The sequence below is a fragment of the Choloepus didactylus genome, chromosome 10 (assembly GCF_015220235.1).
Source record: "Choloepus didactylus isolate mChoDid1 chromosome 10, mChoDid1.pri, whole genome shotgun sequence".
NCBI lineage: Eukaryota > Metazoa > Chordata > Mammalia > Pilosa > Megalonychidae > Choloepus > Choloepus didactylus.
The window spans coordinates 113,849,054-113,873,063 of NC_051316.1; the positions used below are offsets into that span (position 1 = coordinate 113,849,054).

The 24,010-nt window shown below is 45.1% G+C and overlaps 1 protein-coding gene across 5 annotated transcripts in view; it reads left to right on the top strand.

Moving 5' to 3' along the window:
- The window catches only part of PTPN3 (protein tyrosine phosphatase non-receptor type 3), a 127,337-nt gene extending 108,330 nt beyond the window's left edge, over window positions 1-19,007 (top strand). For all 5 annotated transcript variants that reach the window (XM_037796965.1, XM_037796968.1, XM_037796967.1 and 2 more), the window contains 7 exons: window positions 2,211-2,301; window positions 2,576-2,637; window positions 4,267-4,413; window positions 14,539-14,667; window positions 14,907-15,052; window positions 15,470-15,605; window positions 17,574-19,007. In XM_037796965.1, the coding sequence (XP_037652893.1) occupies window positions 2,211-2,301; window positions 2,576-2,637; window positions 4,267-4,413; window positions 14,539-14,667; window positions 14,907-15,052; window positions 15,470-15,605; window positions 17,574-17,651 (789 nt within the window). In that variant the 3' untranslated portion in view covers window positions 17,652-19,007. The remainder of the gene's footprint in view (window positions 1-2,210; window positions 2,302-2,575; window positions 2,638-4,266; window positions 4,414-14,538; window positions 14,668-14,906; window positions 15,053-15,469; window positions 15,606-17,573) is intronic.
- The last annotated feature ends 5,003 nt before the right edge of the window (window positions 19,008-24,010 follow it).

The following is a 24,010-nucleotide window of genomic DNA, read 5'->3' on the forward strand; positions in this document are numbered from 1 at the left end:
AATAAGAGAACTAATAAGAGAAAAAATGGCCCAATAGAGGTCGATTTATAAAACAAGAAATACAAATTGCCAAAAATCTAGGGGAAAAGATAATGTTCAGATTTCAGTGGCATCTTAGTTGATGCTGTTGGCCACAATTTGATAAACTAGCCATTCTCATACACCCCTCTGAGTGTGTAAATGGATATGACTTTTCTGTAGGACACCTTGGTTATATGTATCAAGGTCCTCAAAGATATGCTTTGATGTATTAATTCTGTTCCTGGGAGTTTATAAGAGTAAGCAAATTAAAATAGCCTGATCAAAAAGTTGGGTAAAATTCAAATTACGACAAGCTGTGGATTATCATTGAACCATTAGAAATCATGTGCATAGAGAATATATAATAAAATGGGGAAATATACATGGTCTTAGTTTGCCAGAGCTGCTATGACAAATACCACACAGTGGGTTGGCTTCAACAATAAGCATGTATTGTCTCACGGTTTGGAAGGCTAGAAGTCCAAAATCAAAATATCAGCAAGGCCATGGTTTCTCCTGGAGTCAGTCGTGTTCAGGTGCCGGCAGTCCGCTGTCTCGTGGCCACTTTGCTTTCCTTGTGTCGGCTCTTCTGGTTTCCAGTGACTCCTGGCTTCTTCTTGTGGCTTTCTCTGACCAACTGCCTCCAAATTTGCTCTCATGAGACTTCCAGTCACTAAGGCCGTCCAGAACTAAGGCCCACCCTGGTTCAATTTGGCCACACATTTACTAATAATAACTTCTTCAAAACCCCAGATTTACAAGTGAGTTCACACCCACAGCAATGTGGACCAAGGCTTGAACATGTCTTTATGGAGGGCATGTCTCCAAAGCTATGGTAGTTACTCACTTAACACTTCTGTGAGATGCTGAGGTCTTCTATGGTCAAATTAACTTCGGAAATTTCTTAGCCAATCAGAACTAAACAGGCTTCTTTCCATAGGACTTATGTTCTATGAATCTCTAAGACAATATGTTGTTTAAACTTTCCAAATCTCTTTGACCTTGAACTTTTTTCAAGGAATGCCTGTTGCTTCTCTCAAAAGATTTGGGTTCCATGGAGCACAGTATGGGAAATGCTAATATATAGTTCAATCTCATTTTTTTTTTTGTTTTTACAAATGTAACAAATATATGTATTATATCTATTTACACATATGCATATGTATATTCCTGTTCAAGTACGTACATTAAAAATAAACTGGAGAAAATATATGAAAAGGTCAGCTCAGGCTTGTGAAATTACTGGTGATTTTTTTCTTTATTCATGTTCCCAGATTTTGTGAAAAAAAAAAACAATGTCACTTCAAACTTTGAAAATAAAGTTGTGTTGTTTTAAATTCCCATAGAGTTAATAAAAACACCTGGTGAGTTGATGTCATTCACGTGGGGGAAACAGCTGTGTAGAAAAGAAGACTCAAGCATTGGAACCAAATCTGAGTTCATCCTTTCATTTGTGACCTTGAGCAAAGCATTTAACCTCTGAGGTTCTCTTGCAAAATAAGGGCACTGTTTACACCTCACCCAGGACTGTGAAAACCTTGCCAAATACAGCATAACTGTACAAATACGTACTTGTTATGCAAAGGTTGTTTTAGTTGAACTTTTTGATAGTGACTACATGTAGAGGAAAAGACTACTTTAATTGAACTTTGCTACACATTGGAACACATGCTTCTACTTTGGACATATATTCCCGAGCTGATGAATGAAATGCTTTTGTTCTTAAGCAAAGATGGTTCACTCCACTGAATTGGGGCAAAATGTTTTTAGACTAATTTAGATGGTCTCCATTTAATTTTGAATCAGAATTCTTTTTCTCCTCTCCACTCACTTTTAGCATTTGTTGAATAATTGTCATAAATATGAGGTTTTACTTACAATGATCTATTAATTGTGACTCAGACACCTTCACATGACTTTTTTTTCCCCAAAGACTCTTACATTTAAAAAAAATATATATATATATACACACACACAATGGAATAATGTAGTCATTTTTCTCTTGGAATTGTAGAATTTCTTTTTGGGAAGATTTTCTTTTAACATTTAACACAAAATCATTTTTAAGATTTTAAGATCTTAAGATTTAAGTGCTATAAATGGTAAACTTGACTGTAAAGTATGTTTTCACACTCCCTTGGGCTGTTTTTTTACAATTTTTTTTTTCTTCTTCCCTATTTGTTATATAGCAACTCTACAGAAAGAAGCCTGGTTTGGCCATCACGTTTGCAAAGCTGCCTCAAAATTTGGACAAAAACCGATATAAAGATGTGCTGCCTTGTAAGTATCCAGTGGGAATGCCTCCTTTCCCACTCCACACTGAGATAAAGTTTCCCTTTTTAAAACAGATTGTCTGGTTTTCTGGAACGATTTTCAGTGTGTCTGTAAACACCACGCTCTTTATTGCAGCCATTTCAGACTCTGAACAGTTGGGGAATAGTGTTTATGCTAATGAGACGAGAACTGCAGATGGGGCTGGGAAGGAAACTCTGGTTGACTTGGTATGATAAAAATAACATGCGGAGTAATTGGTAAATTTCTCTCTCCCCCACAGATGACACTACCAGGGTATCATTGCTTGGAAGTGAAGATTATATTAATGCAAGTTATGTGAACGTAAGTTAGGAATCTACGTGAAAAGCAGGACATAGAAATCAACGATGATGATAATAGCGCGTACTGGGATTTGTGGTTGACAGAGTTTTTTTCTGTTCACCACCTCATTCCAGCATCACAACAGCCATGAGCAGTAAGGAGATCTAGTGTCATTTTATAGAGGAGAAAACTAAGATTCAGAGAGATTAATTTCAAAAAGGTCACAAAGCTAACAGAAGGTGGGACCAAAACCCAGATTCTGTGTTCCTGACTTCATAATCCATGTACCTTCTACTGTCCTTGGCTGCTGACACTAGATGTTTGTTTCTTGCCAGAATCAAATGTTTGTATGTTTGTAACTTGCTGTGTGTTCCCGCCCCCATGTTATTAGCGTATATCCTACCTAAAAATAAGAAAGATAAAACCTCTTCTTTGCATATCCCAGAAAGAAAAAGTGAAAGATTTCACATGTTTTGGGGGAAAGCATTAATTCTCACTCTAAAAATGCATGCAGAGGCAACTTATTTGGCTTCTCTGAACCTCAGTTTCTTCATCTAAACTAGCATTTAGCAAACTTTTTCCATAGAGGGCCAGATAGTAAATATTTTGGTCTTTGCAGGCCAAGAGTTAAAATCAAGGATATTAGTAAAAATGGAAAAACTGTTCTTGACTCACAAGGCAGGGGCCGCTGGATTTGGCCCTCAGGCCGTAGTTTGCCAACCCCTGATCTAAATGAGCCAATGACTTCTCAGTGGAAGTTCTCTCAAGTTGTAGCAAAATATCAAAAACTGCCCTAGTAAAAATGGGTCTAATCAGTAGTTCTACTTGTTCCAAAACATCTGTGGGATTCACTGGCCCTCATTTCAGTGGTCCTGTTGTCTTAAAAGCAGAGTGAGGGTCAGAGATAGTGGGGATGGCAAGACCATGCACACTGCTTCTTCCTGTTATCCTGGGGACCAAGACCAGGGTCAAGAAAGCCATTGACCCAAGAGCCAAGCAAACCATGAATTAGGGGCCTCCATTTCCCTTCCCTGCCTAAGAATGAGTGAATCTTGACACCATCCCAAAGTTCAGCAGGTTATCAGTGTTCTTCCATAGAAAGAACTCAGTTCAGAAAGGAAGAAATAAAAGTAGAGCAGGAGAGGAGCACCAAGGACACTTGAAAAGATTTTCACTGGTTAATGTCAACATTGACCAACTTAATGGTGAAAGCATTGGAAACCATGCAGAGAGCCAAGTACATGAAAAGGTGGTTTCTGCTCCAAAGAAAAGTAAATAGATTTTGACAGAAAACTTACATGAGTTTTGGTATGTATTACTAAAAATACTGATAACCAATGTTAAGAGATTATCTCTGAGATAGGGCAATGTAAGTCATTTAAAACTCTTCTGCCATTTTGTAGATAGATTTCTGATTATTGCCTATTGAGTATCACACAGTTTAAACTTAAAAGTCTATTGCTAGAGCTGCTGTCCAATATTTTTCAAGGACTTTTTTAAAATAATTTTTCTTTGATTTTTCTCATCTGCTGTAAATGTATGAGAGAGAATTTTGGTGTGATGTCAGTTACCAAAAAAGGTTCAAAAATCCAATTCCCGGTCCACCTTGTGGCAGTAACAGATTCTAATGTCTTCACAATCTCTTGCCAGATGGAAATACCTACTGCTAACCTTGTGAACAAGTACATTGCCACTCAGGGACCCCTGCCACATACCTGCGCACAGTTTTGGCAGGTAGTCTGGGATCAGAAGTTATCACTCATCGTCATGTTGACAACGCTCACAGAGCGAGGGCGGGTAAGTGGCTTGATTTCCATGCAAATGCATGCAGTGCTTTATGGAATGTGACTTGAATCTGAGGGCTGGAATGCCCCTATGGAACCCATAAGTCTGGACGGAGCCACTGACAGACACCTTCAACGACCGGGAACTCAGCACTCCTCTCACCCACTCCACTTCACCTTCCCTGAACTTGGCCTGAAAGAATGTTCAGATAGCTATTCCCATTCCAGGCTCGGATCCATTATAACAAGCCAGAAAGCAGTTCCCCTGACCCTGCCTCACCTGGCCCAGAACCTCTGCTCTAGCTGTGGCCTCACAAACCCAGGACCAGAGCTCATCTGGAGAAGAGCAGTCTCGATGCCAGGTTAGCCGTGGCCATAAAAAGTAGGAGAAATGACATCCTTTAACAACCTCTGCTTATGTCTCAGTAAAACCTGATGCAAAAAGAGGTAGGAAGGGCTTAGGAGAGTGAAGGGCACCATACCATGCATAAGAGGGTATGAATTTTCTATAGGAACAGATCACTGATTTTATAAAAGAAGTCACTGTGCAAAGGAGGCCTGTATCATGAATTTGCTAACTTCCAGATAGATCTGGATATCTTCATCATGAAACCTTTATTCAGAAACGCAATCCAAGATCCAGTATAAATTAATTTGAACCACCTTCTCTGAACAATCTGTGTGTCACTTTCTCCAAGGCCCCTCCTCGGTATTAGTTCAGAATCCCAAATTGATCCATGTCGAAAATCAGAATACACAGGTTTGGAGTGGATAGTATGTTTGAAGAGATTGTTCCAGTTTGCCAACGCTGCCTCTTCGCAAAACACCAGAAATGGATCGGCTTTTATAAAGGGAGTTTATTTGGTTACAAAGTTACAGTCTTAATGCCTTAAAGTGTCCAAGGTAAGACATCAACAGGTACCTTCACTGGAGGATGGCCAATGGCGTACAGAAAACCTCTGTTAGCTGGGAAGGCACGTGGCTGGCAACTACTCCAGAGTTCTGGTTTCAAAATGACTTTCTCCCAGGATGTTCCTCTCTAGGCTGCAGCTCCTCAAAAATGTCACTCTTAGTTGCTGTTGGTGTGTTTGTTCTTGGGGTGTTTGTCTTCTCTTAGCTTTTCTGAAGCAAAAGTCTGCTTTCAAAGGCCATCTCCAAAATGTTGCTGTGTAAGCTGCAGCTCCTCTCTCAGCCCCTGTGCATTCTTCAAAGTGTCCCTCTTATCTGTAGCAAGCTTGCCCCTTTTGTCTGATCTTATATAGTGCTCTAGTAAACTAATCAAGGCCCACGCTGAATGGGCAGGGCCACACCTCCATGGAAATTATCTAATCAGAGTTATCACCTATAGCTGGGTGAGTCACATCTCCATGGAAACACTCAAAGAATTACAGTCTAATCAACACTAATACATCTACCCACACAGGATTGCATCAAAAATAATGGCATTTGGGGGGGCATAATACATTCAAACTGGCACAGAGATCAATCTAACCTCTCACCTAAAACAACAAAATGAGAATTCCTACTAATTCAGCAGAACCATGCAGATAGCCCAGGGCTCTTATATGCTTTGTCCCAGACACACAGCTCCCACCTCTTTTGGAGCACTCCCAGGGTCCATTCTGTGGGTGTTTGGCTTTGATTTATATAGTTCCTCCTCCCAGTGAAATCCACGTCACTTTTAACCTCCACCCCACTTAGCTCTGCCACATAGACAGATACAAAATAAGCTGCCCCTCTTTCTACATGAACACCCTTTCAGGCATCTGAAAATAACCTTAGACTTGTAAAAGCCACACCATACACTCAGCTTCCATTATGCTTGTGGTCAGTGGAAACTATCTCGTCTGTGTTTTGACATTGCTGTCAAGCCGGTTTCCTCCATTTTTTACTCATGCCCTTAACTCTTGGAACCTATGCACAGCACGCTGGCGGAGCTCTAGAGCCAGCCTAACTGGGTTCAGGACATGGTTCCTCTTGAGCAAGTTATTTAACCTTTCGGCCCCTTAGCTTTCTTGCCCATAAAATGGAGATGATGAGTACCCACCTTGCAGGGCTGTTAAGAAGACTGAGACAATACATATATATGCAAAACTTAGAGAACTGCATGTTGCAAGTACCCAGCAAATGTTGGTTATTGTTTTGTGTTGGTGTGTGTCATTATCCTTGTCATCACAAGCTCTTTGAGGCTTTCGGGGCTTTCCTTTTTTGTCATTCTTCGTTTGCTGTCATTCCTTGCTTCTTTTCGCTCACAGATTTGATCAGAATTTCTTCTCTTTGCATAAGTCACTGATAAAAGTGTTCAGGGTCCTCAGGAGGCAGCAGAGCCTCTCCTAGAATGCTGTTAGAGGCACTGAGGAAACTCTTTGGGGAGCAGTTGTTAAGCCTCCTGGCTCAGCTCTTGTCCCCTGCCATTTCTCCATCTTGTCTACCCTGTTACCACAAGAGACCTCGTCAGATTCTTTTCTGAAATCACAACATACCATGTCGATGGCATCACCCGATTTCCTCATCTAGGAGTTTTGTTTTTGTTTATTTTTTATTTATATATATTTTTATTTTTTTTAAATTCACAACATAATAAGAAATTAAGTCAGCTGGACTCTTTGTTTGAACTTAGGGAACTCCCATGGGCCACAGTACTATCCTCTCTTGTTTTCTAAAGCACATCCAGCCATCTGGTTCTGTAGTGTAGTGGCTAAGCATATAGACCCTGGGGCCATGCTTCCTGAGTTCAAATCCTGATTCTGTCACTTTCTACCTATGTGACTTGGGCAAACTATGAAACCTCTTTGTATTAAATGGGCTAATAATAGTACCTGTCTCATAGGATTGTAAAGACACATAAAAAATATTACATAAATGTTACATAATAGGAGTAGTAATAGCAATAGTAGTATTTGGGTTCCACCTTAACAATTATTGTCAGATCTTTACTGTATTTACTTTACTGTACTATTATTCATTTATTATTTTTCTTTAAATTGACTCACTTTTTTTTGTTTTAATAAATTTCCTTTAAAAGATATTTCTTAAATGGAAGTCTGGTATTGCTTGCCATAATTAAAAAAGATGTGTATAAAAATCCAAAGACCACAAAACATTATTAATTTCTAGGTAGATACTCTTGACTTCCAGACTCTGAACCTGAGGCCTGCTCTCTCTGTTACAAAAGGAGAATAAAAGTATTAGGGAGGTGGTGTTAAAGCTACACTACACCCAAATTGAGGCCTTCTCCCTGGTACAATCAGAAATATTGAAAGAAAAAAATGACTCTCCCACCATGTGGTTTCTTGTTACTTCATGAAGGTCCATTGTCCAACGAGTGACCCAGGCCCCATCTAGGCCATTCTGGTATTTTGTCGATGACAGGCATCAAGCTTATTGCCTTGTCATTTCCAAAGTCTACCCATTTCCTCATTAGAAAATCCTACTGTCCCTTTACTCGCCTATTTCCCAGGTGGCTTGGTGCTCCAGGTATTCCCAAAACCGATTCCGGGAGCTTCCGCCCTCCTACCACACAAGGTCTTTTAGTTCACGATGCGAATCCTTAGCGCCAAGGCCTGAACCCATCCGGGCAGCTCACTGCCGCCTCTCGTCTTGCCTGTCTGAGGTTTCTCTTTCCCCTTCACAAGGTTTGTTCTGCCCTTTCCAGCTGGAAGGTCATCCTCCTCAGAGAAAGGGGAGCCCCAACAGGAATGGTTTGTTGTCTTTAAGGCAGTTAGCGACAGCAGGTCATCCCTGGATAGCATCCCCCTCTTTCCCTCGCGCTGCTCCTTCCAGCTCAGCAGGAAAGGCCCTTTCTGTGACCCGAGAGGCCTGGGCCTCCCCTGGCTGCACCCACAGGCCCTGCCCCTCCTGTGCTGTCCTTGATTGCATCCTTCTTTTGTTGGTGTCATCTCTGAACCTGAGCTCCTCTGAGGTCCCTGCCTGACCCCGTGGGTTTCTTTGTCTCCCAGCCCTTTTTTCCTAATTGAACCCATTCTGGCCATTTCCATTGGTTCCCTGCATTAGAGACACCATCTCCCATGAGATAGCATTCCCTTCACAGTCTCTGACCCTGGGAACTTCCCTCTCTTGTTTACCAATTGTTAGAAACCTGTTCTTCTAAAATCCAGGGTGCATGTTTCCTCCCTCTTCTGTTACAAACTCTCAGGTGACCGGGACCCTTTATCCAAAGGTCCTATCTCTTCCTTGTCCCCACCCACCGGCTCTTCCAGATTAGGAGTTCGTCCAGGTGAGCAGTTTCGCCCCGAAAAATTTCAACAAGTCCTGTTTGTTTCCCTCCATTTTATGTTTTAGTAGCGTGAGCCCCTCTGCAGGCTTGTGGCTGGCTGGAGACCATCACTGTGTGTCTCCAAAGCTTGGTGTTGCCACGTTGTCTTTAAGATGCTCCCACTTTGCCTTCTCCCAATTTTATTCCCACCCAAAAATGTTATTCATTGTGTTCTTCCCTCGGGTTGATGGATTTCCACACAGAGGTGCAGTTAGTTCTTATTATTTGTGGTAGTTATAGTCTATAATTAGCGACTACTGAACCAGTGCTGCTACGGAAAATACAGGTTTAGTTCCTGTGAGCCTCTGGTCACAACATTTTTGTCAACTGATCAATACATAACTTTGTTTTATGTGTGTTTCTGTTTAAAGACACCTTATTTAATATATGCTGTTGATTCATTAACATTGAACTCACGGCCAACACACTATAACTCATGCCTGAACAAAGCTGATCTAACACGCATATTTTCTCCATAAGTCACATCATAGCCTTCTTGTGCTTAGGAACTCTAGAAAGCCCTTCAGTACTACTCTTGGGGGCCATTTAAACAGCAAAATCACCAGTAAAGAGCACAAAAATGTGAAAAACACGGCACTAAATATACTGCGAAAAGGACACTTGTTTATATTATGGGAGCCAAAACAAGGAGGCAGAGCATCACCTTGTTCATCCTCAGCTGGGGAGGTACATGTCAGGCAGCTCAAATTTTTCACCACTCTTCATGTGTCCTCAAATGACCACAAAACTGCCACAAGTGTTGATTTGGGGGTTACAGATGAATGTTAGCAAGTAGGTGAATTCAGAGTCTGCAAATAATGAGGATCAACTGTGCATCTTTTCAAGTGAAGACATCATTCTCCCTCCCATTCCATCAGAGATGATTCTTTCGAGGGAATAAAGTACTTTTGCATCTGTATATCTAGGATATGGAAACCTTTCCTTCATGGCCTGCTGGTCATCAGAGGCACTGGCTTCAGAATCAGAAGGGGGTGATAATGCCTCTCTCGGAGTTATTTGAGGATTAGGAATGACCCTGGACATGGTGCCTGTCACATAGTAGGTTAGTAACTCTGGATCCCATCCTGCTGAGTCTCACCAGGCCTGAGGCCAAAGGATTTACCATTCTTTGCAACATTAAGGGTCACCGGATTGCGTGGGGATCTAGTGAGGCAATGGGAAGAGGTCTGGGGCAGCACAAAGCCCAGTAAATGTTCTCACTCTTGCCGTGTGCTTCACGCACACTGTGCTTGGTAAGATGCACCCAAGGGTTATGAGGCTTCTCCCCAGGGAACCTATTTCCAAGTCAGTCTTGTCCTCCCCAACAAGTGGTTAAGCAAATGGATCTGGGTGCTGGCTCCTTCCATGGCCTGAACCCCAAACCCACGTGCTATTTGTTGACAGGACACATTTACCCAGTGGCCTCCCATACAAGGCACCCAAAGCCGAGGTCATCAGCCACACACAGACTCGCACATCCTCCTGTGCTCACCATTGCGGTCCATGGTGTACGTCTGTTCAGTCACCCAAGCCAGATCTGAAATCAACCTTGATTCCTCCCTTTCTCTTCACCTCCCACATCTACCCACCAGAGGCTACCACCGTAGACTGCCTTCTGCAGCTTTCTAATCGCCCTCTCCTTTCTGTCCCCAGGCCCCTGCCTGCTCTCAGAGCCTTTTCATGTCTCACCCTGAATCAGCAGCAGCCTCCTAGGGTCTGTCTGCCTGGCCTAAAGTGTTCCCAGGTTCAGCCCATTAACACAGCTTTCAGCTTGACCTTTCTAGAGTGTGAACCCAGTCTTGTCATTTTCCTGCTCAGGACTCTTTAGTGGCTCCGCAGACACTCAGAAGAAAGCCACACATGCACACACAGACACACACATGCACACACAGACACACGCACACACACACACCTGCCAGCCTGGATTGTACTTTTTAATCAGTCGTTTTGAGCTATAAGTTGTTCTCTGGATACATCAGGGACTCACATAGCTCTCTATCTTGTGTGTCCCCATCCCTCTGCCTGAAGCATCGCTCCCTGCCTCACCCACCTGCTGAGTTCTCAGTACTGAGCTCACTGTCCCCTCTGTCCAGGATGTCCAGTCCACCTCTGCAGGAGCCACTCCTGTCCCTGCCTTGCCTCCGTCTCTCCTTTTCACACATCCCCCCATTGGAGTTGAGACGCCTTGAGGGGAATGCCGTACCATGTCTAACTCATCTCATCATTCCCAGCAATGTTTGTTGACTGAATAAGTGAGCGAGAAAACAAGCCTTTCCCATAAAGCCTACTTAATTGAGTCCATGACTCTCCTGCCAAACCTGATTGTGTCAGTCTTCCCAAGATAATGCTCCTCCCACACCAGGAACCAGACTTCAGCTTGTACTTTGTGTTCCAGAAAACCAGGTGCTTCCAGAAGCTGTCTTCTAGGGTCCTATCTCCTTCCTGAACCCTCTTCCACCCACAGCCTCGCTTAGAACCAGAAGGAGAGACACAGTCCAGGCCTGGCCGCAGCTGAGCCATCCCGGCTAAGCTGGGCTGGGAGCAGCCCTTTTCTAGCCTGACATCTTCACTCCTCTCCTTGGGCCTTCAGTGATGCCTTCCAGGGGAGCTGGGCCTCTTCCATCCTCGTGGCCTTTCTTCAGAACTGTTTTCTTGTCATTTCACAGTATATCATCCTGCCTAAGAGTTCGCAACTCTGTTGTGAAATTTCGGCTCTGCCCCACTTCCTACCTGTGCTATCTGACCCCAGTTGATTCATTCCCTGAGCCTCCGTTTACTCTTATGCAAAATTGAGATAATAATAGTACCCACCTCATGAGGTTGTTTTGAGGCCAAAATAAAATAATGCCCATAAAAAGTACCATTCAGTGCTTAGCACAGAGGATGCAGAAGATATTAGACTTTGGCATCATCGTCCTTTACGAATATGCAAATAAGCCTCCAAGAGGTTAAGTGACTTGCCCAAGATCACACTGTCAGTTAGCAGAATGTATCTACCAGGATTTAAATTCAAGTTCTCCACAGAATTCTTGCTTTTTCCTCTGTCGATTTGGCTATATTATGTCCCCCAGAAAAGGCCATGTTCTTTAATGCAATCTTGTGAGGGCAGGCATGTTAGTGTTGATTAGGTTGGAACCTTTGGATTGGGTTGTTTCCATGGAGATGTGACCCATTCAACTGTGAGTGACACCTTTGGTTAGGGTGTGACCTCTGATTGAATGTTTCCATGGAGGTATGGCCCCACGCATTCAGCATAGGCGTTGATTAGTTCACTGGAGCCCTATAAATCTCAAACAGAGGGAGCTCATAGCTAGCTGCAACTGAGAGACACATTTTGAAGATGGCCACTGGAAGCTGACACTGACATTTTGGAGAACGCCATTTTGAAACGCAACCTGGGAGCAAGCAGACACCAGCCATGTGCCTTCCCAGCTAATAGAGGTTTTCAGGTGCCATCAGCCATCCTTCAGTGACAGTACCCTGTTGTTGATGCCTTACCTTGGACACTTTATGGCCTTAAGACTGTAATTTTGTAACCAAATAAACCCCCTTTATAAAAGCCAATCCATTTCTGGTGTTTTGCAAACCGGAACATCCTCTAAACTCTAACTGCTTTCAGATCCAAATAGACCCAAGAACTAAATTTGATCAGGAGTAAAGAAAGAGTCCAGGCCTGGTCAGATTCCTTGTGGACAGGGGGGAATCTCTGAGAGTACAGTTATTTGTAGCACAGCCTTATGTGCCTAATCACTGCAGAGAATTTCCTCCCACCTGTCATCCTGTGGGCAGGACTCTGGGAAGCCACCAGGGCAGGGACTGCTGCCCCTTTGGAGATGGGAGGCAGGTGCAGGGCGGCATTGGTCCCCTCGGTCTTGGGTTTCACAGACAGCAACCCTTTTCACTTCTAGACGAAGTTGCAAGATGGCCACTAGCTGAAATACCGTGTTTCAGTCTTAAAAGTAAAATCTTAACCCAACTTTCCAGCAGCATACTTTGATTTCAAATATCCACTATGCCATTTGAAAATAAGAATAGAAAAGCTGTTTCCAGACAAATTATACTCCTTTTCAGCTATAAGCAAATGTAATTTTTATATAAGTTGCTGCATAGAAGGGCTTTCAAAATGTTATTCTTTTTTTATAACGAGCCATAATTTCACTGACAGAAGGAGCTGTGATGCAATGGACAGCGTGGCCCTGAATTTTGCTTAGAGTTCGGAAGCAAGAGCTCAGATGGCTTTGGTACAAGCTCCAGGATGTGGGAAGGGGAATGGAAACCAGGGAGGGCTGTGGGAAACTGCCGCCATATTGAGGGACGCTAGGGATGCTGAGGAAAGAGCACTGCCCTACACCCTCAGCCCTGGTCCCCCTGAACCCCAGTTTCCTGTCTGCTAAGTGAGGAGTGACAGCACTTGTCAGCTCCACAGGGAGCCACGTATGAAAGTGTTTGAAGGCCTAGAAGGTGCCGCTCCAATGGAAGGGTCTATTATCTATCTCAGTTTGGGGACTCCTTCCCTATGGATTTTTGTGGCGTCTTTGCTTGGCTGTACTCAGCTTGACACAGAGCCTCTAATGAAAACGGCAACAATGGCCACTGTGGACCTGGCCCCACAGTGAGCCCAGTGTTGCCACCCACTCTGCCCAGCCTCTGCCCCCTTCTGTGAAGCAGGTGCCATCCCTGTCTTTCAGGTGAAGAGTGTGAGAGTGAGGGGCTTGAAGGAACTTGACTTGTTCAAAGTCCGATGGCTAAAAACAACATTAGGGGGAGACATAGTGATCCTAGTGGGTTCTGACCGATACCCAAACATGTGCTCCTGCCACCGTCCCTGAGGCCTCCTGCCTCGGGAGCTGAGGGTGGAGGGCAAAGGAAGGAGTAGGTCGGTGGGTGGATGGGCTGAAGAGGGTGGAGGAGGTTGGGGTGAGAGGCTGTTGGTCCATCAAGGCCCCGTGTCTGAGATCCTCTGCTGGTCCTGCACGTAGGACCCTGTTGTTCTGGTTTGCTAATGCTGCTATTATCCAAAATACCAGAAATGGATTGGCTTTTATAAAGGGGGTTTATTTGGTTACAAATGTACAGTCTGAAGGCCATGAAAATGTCCAATTTAAGGCATCAACACGAGTGTACCTTCACCAAAAGAAGGCCAATGGCATCCGGAAAACATGTTAGCTGGGAAGGCACGTGGCTGGTGTCTGCTGATCCCAGGTTGTGTTCCAGCTCCTCTTTCAGCCCCTGTGTGTTTTTCAAAATGTTGCTCTTGGGTCATTTTTTCCTCTCTTAGCTTCTCTGGAGCAAATTCTGGGATAGCATTTCCCAAGCAACAGCAAAAGTCTGCTTTTAACAGCTGTCTGCAAAGTGTCTCTCTGAGCTGCAGCTGCTCTGAGGTCCTTTTGTTTGTGAGCTCTTATAGGACTCCAGTGATTAAATCAAGACCCACCCTGAATGGGCAGGGTCCACATCTCCATGGAAATAATTCAATCATACATTTCACTTACAGTTGATTGAGTCACATCTCCATGGAAATACTCAATCAAAGGATTACAACCTAATCAACATTGATACGTCTGCTTTCACAAGATTGCATCAGAGAACATGTCATTTGGGGAGACATAATACACTCAAACCAGCACACCTGGTGACAGAGAAGATGAGGCTCTTGTGCTCGTCCTCCAGGCTCTAGCCCACGGCTGATTGGAGAGCCAGGGCCACCCCTGAGCGTCCTTTCTCCCTCCAGCACTCGGAGCTCCTGGGCATGAGTGAGAGGACCCTGGCTGGGGTTACCTGCTCACAGGGGAGGTTGCTGAAGCCAGATGATGGCCCCAGCCCCACCTCCACCTCCACCCTTATACAGCGGTTCCCTTACAGACCAAATGCCACCAGTACTGGCCCAACCCTCCCGACGTCGCAGAACACGGCAGCTTCCACGTGCAGTGCCGCTCAGAGGATTGCACCATTGCCTACGTGTTCCGAGAAATGTTGGTCACCCATGTAGAGGTAGGCGGGGCCAATGGGGATGGACAGAGGGGAGGGTCCCATGGAGGGCTGTCCTTAGGGGCTGCTGAGCTTTGGCACCTGGTGAGCATTTCGGTAATACAAGTAAAGATCCAGCATGCCCAGCCCCAGCGCCAGGTCCTGTCGCCGCCAACAGGCCAGATGGGAGTCAGTAGGGGGCCGTCCTGGGTGTGCTGCCCACACGTCCAGGCAGGCTATCCAAGGACACTGCATCTGCCCAGACAGGAGAGGAGCACACGGTCACACATCTCCAGTATGTCGCCTGGCCCGACCACGGCGTTCCCGACGACTCCTCAGACTTTCTGGAATTTGTCAACTATATGAGGTCCCTGAGAGTGGACAAGGAGCCTGTCTTGGTTCACTGCAGGTACCGTGACTGGTTGGTTGGTTTTGAATACCTGCCTTCCTGGGCAGTCATCACACCCACCCTAATCCTTGCAAGGCCCTGAGCCTTTACAAAGCCCTGTTTCTTTCTCTTTACTGTTTGAGAAGACTTCCAAAGGTAGCACAGAAGTGAAGAAGAAAGTCCCATCCTCATCTTCACCTTGGTCCTTGAGTCAGTGCCCTTCACGATAGATGGGAATAAGCTGGGGGTGTGGGTTTCTTTCCATTGGTCTTGAAGCCCCTGGCCTCAGCCTGTCTGAGAGCAAGCCCTGAGTCTGTGTTTCATGATCTCAAAGGTCGGGAAAAAGAAGTAAACGCAAGGGCTGGGCTGGAGTTTAGCCAGGCCATGCAGGAAGCTGCTGGGACAAATCCCACCTTTCTCCTCCTCTCCCCCCTGCAGTGCTGGGATAGGTCGAACCGGTGTGCTGGTCACCATGGAAACAGCCATGTGCTTAATTGAGAGAAACCTGCCCGTTTGCCCGCTGGATATCATCCGGAAAATGCGAGACCAGCGCGCCATGATGGTGCAGACATCAGTGAGTGGAAAGCCAGTAATAAAAAGAGTAACAATGGCCCGCTCTTCCTGAGGGCTTACCTCAGGCCCGACCACGGCGTTCCCGACGACTCCTCAGATTTTCTGGAGGGAGGGCTTCGAGGGCAGAAGACTGAAGCTCAGGGGTGGTGGGGGGCCGGGGTGCTTGCCAGGGGCCGAGCGACTCCAAAGCCCACCCCTACCTGACCCCACGTGGCGCTGCCTCCCATCAGCGGCTCAGCCACGGAGCAGCCGCGGTTGTGCTCTGCATTTTCAGAAGTGAGCCAGGTCTCTCAAGGATGGCAGCCACCTGCCTGTGCCCAGCTGACCTTTTAGCTGAGTGGTGTTTCCCGCTGCCCTTCTCTCTCCTCCTGGGATCTTGGTACAGAGCCACCCTCGAGAGGAAATCTCATAGCTTTCCCTTCAGACTACCAGAGGGCAGTGAAGTGGGGTGGAAAGAATATAATTCAGGCTCCTCTACATACTGGGCAACTTTTGGATAGTCCCTTAACCTCTGTCCAAGCCTCAGTTTCCCCAGCTGCAAAATGGTGAACAGTTTCCCAGGGCTGCGGTAACAAAACATTACAAACTGTGTGGTTTAAAACCACAGAAAGTTGTTTTCTCACAGTTCTGGAGGCTGGAAGTCCAAATTCAAGGTATCAGCAGTTCCAAGCTCCCTCTAAAGCCTGTAGAGAAGAATCCTTCGTGGCCTCTTCCTGGCTTCCACGTTTGCCAGAAACCCTTGGCGTTCCTTGGCTTGCGGCTGCAGCACTTCAGTCTCTGCCTCTGTCACCACGTGGCCTCTCCCCAGTGCCTGGCTCTTTTCCCCTTATAAGGACACCAGTTATTTGGGTTAAGGACATTCCCCTTCCTCCAGTCTAGTATGGCCTCATTTTAACTTAATTCCTTAGATAATGACCCAATTTCCAAATGAGGTCACATGCTTAGGGCTGGGGGTTAGGAACTCAACATATCTTTTTGGGGGGACACAATACAATCCATAACAGGGACCATCCCACATTTATTCATTCAACAGATAATTTGCAGCAAGGGGGAAAAGAACTGGGTTAGTCTATTATAAATCCTATCAGTATGGGGGAAGGTCAGAGGGCTTGGAGAACTTGGAGGAAGGGTATTTAAAGCAGACTTGGAGAAGTCCAGGAAGGCTTCCCAGAGGAGGTGTAACATCCAGGACGGATAAGAAGGAGTTAGCAAAGAAAGCGGGAACTCTGTGTTCCAGCCAGCTCTAGAGCCACTGGCTTGTGGATGGAGTTTATAAGATTTCCCTAATAGATTATGAGCTTTTGTAATTTTATTAATTTGTACCCAGGAAATCTGGTTAAGAGAAAAAAAAAATCAACTTATGTTATTAAGGCCATTCTCTACCCTGTTTTGTGGAACGGAAGACCTTACTGCTGGTTAACAAGGAAAAAAAATGCATCATCTCCATTAGATTTTCCTAGCCGGTGAAGCTCAGTTTAAGTGCTTTCTTTTACACTAGACACTTTACTAAAATAAGTTTCTTGGGTGTTTGTTGGTATAACCAGAATTATCCTACATAGCAGCTTGCAGTGGCTCTCCTTTTGAAGACAAAATCCAGACTCCTGACCCACCTGCACAGCCTCTGCTGTGGGCTGTCGCTGTCAGCCTTTTGCTTGCACCACTCCTTGTGCCTAGAGCTGCCACCTGCAGCCACGTTTGCATCCATCCCCAACCACCCCAGGCAGCTGGTTCTCCCCTCTGCAGTGTTTCCATGACACTCTGCCCACCCCCGTCTTGGAGCACCCCCTCCCCACCCCACACATGGTGTAGGAATTACTAGTCCGCAGGTGTGTCTTCTGCGCTCCGTTTCCCTGGCCCAGAAATGGAGCTCAGTGAATATTTGTGAACAACGCGAAAGAAGAACCGCGGACATGGTGAAATGCAACACTGGTGGAGCTGCCTGACCCAACAGCTTTCTTTTCTTTTCCAGAGCCAGTACAAGTTTGTGTGCGAAGCGATTCTTCGTGTTTTTGAAGAAGGCTTAGTCCCAATGCTGGAACCCAGTTAAGACAACTGTGAACACGTTCATTCCTCCTTCCCAAGAGCATCCTCCTCAAGGACCGGCAGACCCTCTCTCTGGAAGCAGCAAGAGGGGTCTTTGTGGGCGGTGGGGAAGGAAGGAGCACTTTTGAAACCAGGCACTTTAAATTTCTCTAGAAGAGGTATCGTGTACATAGGAACTATGTAGATACGCATGCAGTTATGTATAGCATCATTTAGAACCGGTTGTCCAACGGAGAGAAATAAGCAAAAGGAATCTCCCTTTGGGATCTGTCCTGATGCCTTCTTCCCCATACCCCTGGAAGCCATCCTGGGCATCCCAGAGGGAAAGCCGGCAGCCCGAAGGACCTCCAAGGAGCACGATGGCATGGTTACTTAGGGTTGCTTGGATGTTTGTGTGTGTAAGTGTACAGAATATGGGCTGTGTAAGGGCTGAGCTTTCTGTGCTTCTAGGCAGAGCTGGAACAATAGAGTTCACCAGACGCTGATGCTATGGAAACCCCGATGAATGTACTAGACTAGGCAGAGTGGTGGATTTCAGGCTAAAGGGCAAGCCTCGTGTGCCCTCCCTCCCTTTGTCCCATCTCCCTGTCGCTTCTGATGTTCGTGTTTCTGAGAATCGGGCCCCAAACCCTCTGTTTTCTCCTTGCCTTCATGACCCTCTCCGGCTTCCCACGCACGACCTGAACCGGATTGAGAATGCCGTGTTCCGCTGAATTTTCAGCTGGGACTCCGAGAACCAGGACGCTCAGTGTCTGACTTTGATCGCACGTTAGTTTGGGAAGCAGGTGTCTCTTGTGTCTGCTCACCTCTCTTGTACCCTCAGAATCCAGGACTGGAATCATTTACTACTGAATCTACTCCATGTATTGCTGCTACTTCAAGCTATTACACTTGAAACCTTATGATTTGTGTGAGGGGAAATGGAATCGTGTCGTCTAAATGTTCAGAATCTCTTGCCCTTCTAAGGATGATCTTCTAATAATTGAATGATGGGAAACCCAGTTTCCGGAGGGTTGTCTGCTGGTGTGTGTATGTGTGTGTGTGCCTGTGGGTGAGTGTTTCTCGGGATTCCGAACTGGATTCAAATTACAGTTGAGTTTATGTAAAGAATGACTGTGCGGGAGAACAAATGTGTGCATTCACCCTGAGTTACAGCGGTCTCCACTGCATTTCAAAGGAGAGGATCAGACTATCTGAATATAAACGCAATTTGATGTTAATTTATTCTAAGTACATCATGATTTTGATTGTCCTGAAGAATTCTGCCTTTGATAATACTGTGTTAATTTGTTTTTTAATTTGTTGTCAGGATTGTAGCAAATTACTATTTAAGGAAAATAAATTACATTAAAAATTTTAAGGTGGTATTTTTAAACAGCTGTTTGCACATGTCCAGAAGAGGAAACTAAGCCGGCTTCGTAATGGTGTTTATAAGGAAAAAAATGCTTTCATGTTATGGTGCATGTAAGTGAAACCATTTTGATATTTAGCAGACTCAGGACTATTGTGTAGTTTCCTGCTTGCAAAATGGATAAAGACCTATAGAGTGGGGGACAGGTTTGTAAAAGTTCTTTCTCTTCAGACCTAGCATATTTACCTGCGTGCTTCCCATCATTTCACCACCAATATTTTACTGCTAAATGGGAGGGGCCGGAGGGAGGGGCCATAGCCCCATACAGTGGACCAAGAAACCACTGACGCCCCTTTCTCATCACTGCTAATCAAGCAAGAAAGTTTGGAGCTAAGTAAGGAGGAGGAGGTTTGGTTTCTGCTCCCCATCGGTGCTAACTAGTCAAGGCCCTCACCCCTTAGGAGCTCTACCTCAATTTCCTCATCTGCAAAATGGGAAAAACAATACTTAGGACTCTAGGTTGGTTGTGAGGATTGAGTCAGATCATGTTATTAATGTGACTTTTCTTCACCTTTGATATAACTGATACTATTATGGATGGAAAAATTAACTTATTAGTAACTAACCCAAAAACATACCAAACAGAAGTAGAATCATCTGGGTTTTTATAAGAGAAAAATGCTTTTCTTCTAGGGAGAGCAAGAACAAAAAGGACTACTCTATCAGAATCTTAGTTCAATCTGGTCTCAGAAGAATTTTATCAGCAAAGCACCAAAAAAGAAGGGGGAAGACAGAGTTCTGGCATAAAATGCCGTCAGGATATTTAGCAAACCATTACCATTTGATGAAGATGCCTTGTCACCCTGTGTGCAAAAAGCCTGAGAGGTGTAAATGCGTTTGAAGATTTGTGTGGTGTTATTTTTTAAAAACAAATTAAATTGTTAAATACGGTTGCAGAATTGCTGCCAAAGCTTACCAAGGGTTGCAACCAATCTTTTCCTGCCTCTGTGCCAGCCAGTGGTTCAGACCCAGCAGAGATTGCTGGGAACAAACTCCATTAACTAAAAGGGAAGAACAAGACGAGAATTATTTGATGAGGCAAAATATGCAAGTAAATCCTGTAGATACAACCAATTAAATTCTGTAGCTCAAGACTCCTGTTTCACCACCTTATACACTTAAGTAGTTATACTCAAGAAGCCTTTTTTAGTTCCAAGTAAAGAACTTCATTGGAGTCAGGATGAATTATTTTGCCTGGGAAATTCGGCTAGGTGTGAATGGAGAAGACATTTACATCCTACGTTCGGGGGCTCTCAGGAAGATCAAATTAGACACACGCTTAATCAAGATGGGAGATCCTTGCTGGTGTCACGCTGTAGATTCTGCACTTGGAGTTTTGACTTTCCAGAGGAAAAGCTTCAACTCAGTTTGGGTGGAGAGTTAGGAGGGCAGGAATTGGATCACAAACTGTACCAGTCTTTCTTTCCTGCAGCAGTTTACAATTTACATTGGGTGATGCCTTGGGATTAGCATAGACGCTACTGCTGCTAGGTTGCTGGTTGACATTTTTGTGTTCCCTAGGAATTAATATTTGAGGGCAAACCACAGGCATCTTCACCTTCCGGGGGACCTGAAGAGCCAGCATCAGTGGGGAAAGTGTATGAGGTGCTACTTGGGTCTTGACCTGGGCTCTTGGCCCTTGGTTTCCTCTGATATAAAAAGGGAAGGTTGGGCTGGACTAGGCAAGCTCTTTGGTTCTTTCAAAATTTAGCATTCTAGGAGTCCAATATTCCAGAGAATTGCAGTTAATCCTGAATCAAAGCTGTGTAGCAGCCAGAGAGATATTGGTCACGTTTCAATGACTTGTACCAGGGGGATCGTCCCTAGACCTAGGTGCTGTTCCTTGCAGAGAAGAGGGTTGCCCTCTAGTTCCTGCCCATCCTCCCAAGCTGAGAACAGTCTCAGTGAAGATGGCAAAGACTCTGGCCTCTGCTTGGGGAACCCAAAGCGTGTGAGGCTGATGGCCAGGCTGTCTTGCCATTGTTATAACTCACGTTCTGTTCAGAGCAACCAAAAGATTTACATGAAGTCATAGAGAGTTGCTCTTAATTAATCAGCAATATTTTTTCTTTGAATTTGGAATGTTTTTCTTTCTGACCTTCAGTGGCTACTGAAAAACAATTTGATCAATATAAAAAACACTCAGGCTATGGAATGCAATTACTGTCTGTTGACATTTTTACTCTAATAATGTCTTGCTTTCTGGACGTGCTTTCTTATTTTGTTTGCCTTGATTTTTTAAAATAATAAATACTAACTCTTGGGAGAAGAGTGTTCTCTGCCCATCTCCACCTTCCTTCTGGTTAGCAGCATGGCCTCCCATGCTCACTACCTGCCTCTGCCTTGAGCTTGAGTCGCAAATTCTAGATCAGAATTAAGTTCAGCTCTCAGTGACAACAGTGGTTTATACAAAACAGAACCTTATTTACCCTCTGTTATGGGTTAAATTGTGTCCCCCATAAAGGTATGTTCAAGTCCTAACCCCCAGTACTCAGAATGTGACTTTCTTTGGAAATAGAGTCATTGCAGATGGAATTGGCAAAATTAAGATGAGGTCATACTAGAGTAGGGTGGTCCCTTAATCAGATGTGACTGGTGTCATTATAAGGAGAGGAGATACACACAGGCACAGAGGAGAAGGTCCGATGAAGATGAAGGAGGCAGAGATGGGAGTGACACATCCGTAAGCCAGCAAACATCAAGGATTGCCAGCAAATGCCAGAAGCTAGAAAGGACAAGGAAGGGTTCTTCACTACAGATTTCAGTGAAGCACGGCCCTGCCAACACCCTGACTTCAGACTCCTGGCCTCCAGAATTGTGAGATTATAAATTTCTGTTGTTTTAAGCCACCCAGTTTGTGGTACTTTGTTACAGCCACCCTGGGTAATGAAGACACCCTTCTGCCAGGCTGCCTGGATGGCTCCATGACCTCCAGGGTCCCAGGTTCCTTCCAACTTGTTGCTCTGTCACCCCCACATGCAACTTCTGCCTGAGGTCACTCCAGCCACGTTCACATTCTAGTTAGGATGGAAGAAAGGGGAGAGAAAAGCAAGACCCCTTCTCTTAGGGTCATCTACTGGATGTTGTACACCCTACTTAATGCTTGCAGCCAGTTAATCAGAACTAGTCACAGGGCCATACCTACCTCAAGGGAGGCTGGGAAAGGTAGTTTTTACCCCAAGAAGCCATGTGCCAAACTAAAATGCAGGGGTTCCATTTCTGAGAAAGAAGGGGAGAATGGGTTTGCTTGGGTTTGCTTGACAATGCACCGCCTCTGCTGTAGCTCAACCTTTTGGCCACCGTTCTCCCCCCACATAGAGCCCATTCCTCCTCTCCCTAATGGAGTAATCCAAATCCCATCTCGTTGTGGCAGTTAACTAAAGCTCAGGATCTTTGAGCATTGTAGTCTTTTCTATCAGCTCTGGATGGCTTCTTGTGGTCTGATGACCTCTAAACTAAAAGACAAGATGTTTTCTCCCAGGACAGCCCATAAATAGTAGAAACAGGAAAAGAGCCACTGAAAACTCTCGTCCATAAGAGCAGAGAGCAGGAAACAGCTGGCAGTCATTGCTCCACGACGCAATTATTGTCTATTGACATTTTCTAACAATTGTCTTGCTTTCTGGAAATGCTTTTTTATTTTGTTTGCCTTGATTTATTTTTTTTTAATAAATGCTAACTCTTTAGAGAGGAGTGCCCTCCGCCCATCTCCCCCTTCCCTCTGGTTAGCAGCGTGGCCTCCCATGCACCCTGCCTGTCCCTGCCTTGAACTCCTGGTCCATTTACCTCCACGGCCACATCGAGGCAGGACTGCAGAGGGTGATCTTGGTGATGGCACAGCTTTTACTCCTGGGGTGGTTTGGGGGCTTTAATTTCCCAGGGTTGCTTTCATAGTTCTTGCAGACCAGGCTTGTGGTTTGTCAATAGAATCTTGTCAAGTACCCACAGCCAGAGATCTGAGGTAAACTTTGGTTTTGCTTACTCTCTCTGCTCTGCTCATGCCTCTTTCTCATCGTAAAGGTGGCTAGCCTAAGGCTTTCTGAAGGCAGCACCTGTATCCTGATCTCTGCAGCTATGTGGCTCATGTTTTCTGGCAGAGAAGTCAGTTTTACCTCCTGCTAAGGGTGCCACTTTGGGGCCACAGCCTTTAACAGCTGCAATTTGGAGGACAGGAGTGGTTGGCATTTTCAACCCTTCAAGACTTGAATGAAATTTGAGTGCAGGCTGCAGGCAGGGCCTCTCTTAGCAGAGCTGGAGTCCCTCTCTGCAGCCTGGCTGGCTCTAGTTCAAGTTCATCTCACTTTCATAGGACTTTGTGAAAAGCAAAAAGGAGCAACATTCACACTTTTTGCATCTCTCCTGCCATTTCCACTCCTGCTGTGGCCTTGGCATGTGGTCCATCCCCCGAAGTAGTGCAGATGACCAGTTCATAAAATGTTTAGCCATTGTATTAAAGGGCAATTGCTATATCCCCTCCATCTGCTGCCCTCCCAATTCCACTAAGCCAGGGCCATGTTTTCGATGTTATTTGCCGCCTCCCATTTTCAGGTCTCAAATTCTGAATCAGAAAACCAAAATAAAGGTGGCTTGGACAAAATATAAGTTTCTTTCTCTCTCACATAAATGCAGGCAGTCCAGAGCTAACACAGTGGCTCTGCAATTCTCAGGGACTTAGGCTCCTCCAATCTGGTTGCTCCACTATCCTCGACATGCACTTTGCTCATCCTGGTCCAAAATGGCCACTCCAGCTCCAGCCCTCAAGTTCATATCCCAGCCAGCAAGAAAGAAGAAAAGGAGGAAAAACAAGATGCCTCTTAAAGGATACTTCCTAAAAGTTGAATATACTACTCTGATTTACATGCATTTGGCAAGAATTAGTCACATGGGCATGTCTAGCTGCAAGGGAGGTTAGGAAATATAGTCTTTATTGTGGTTGGCCCTCCACCCAGTTA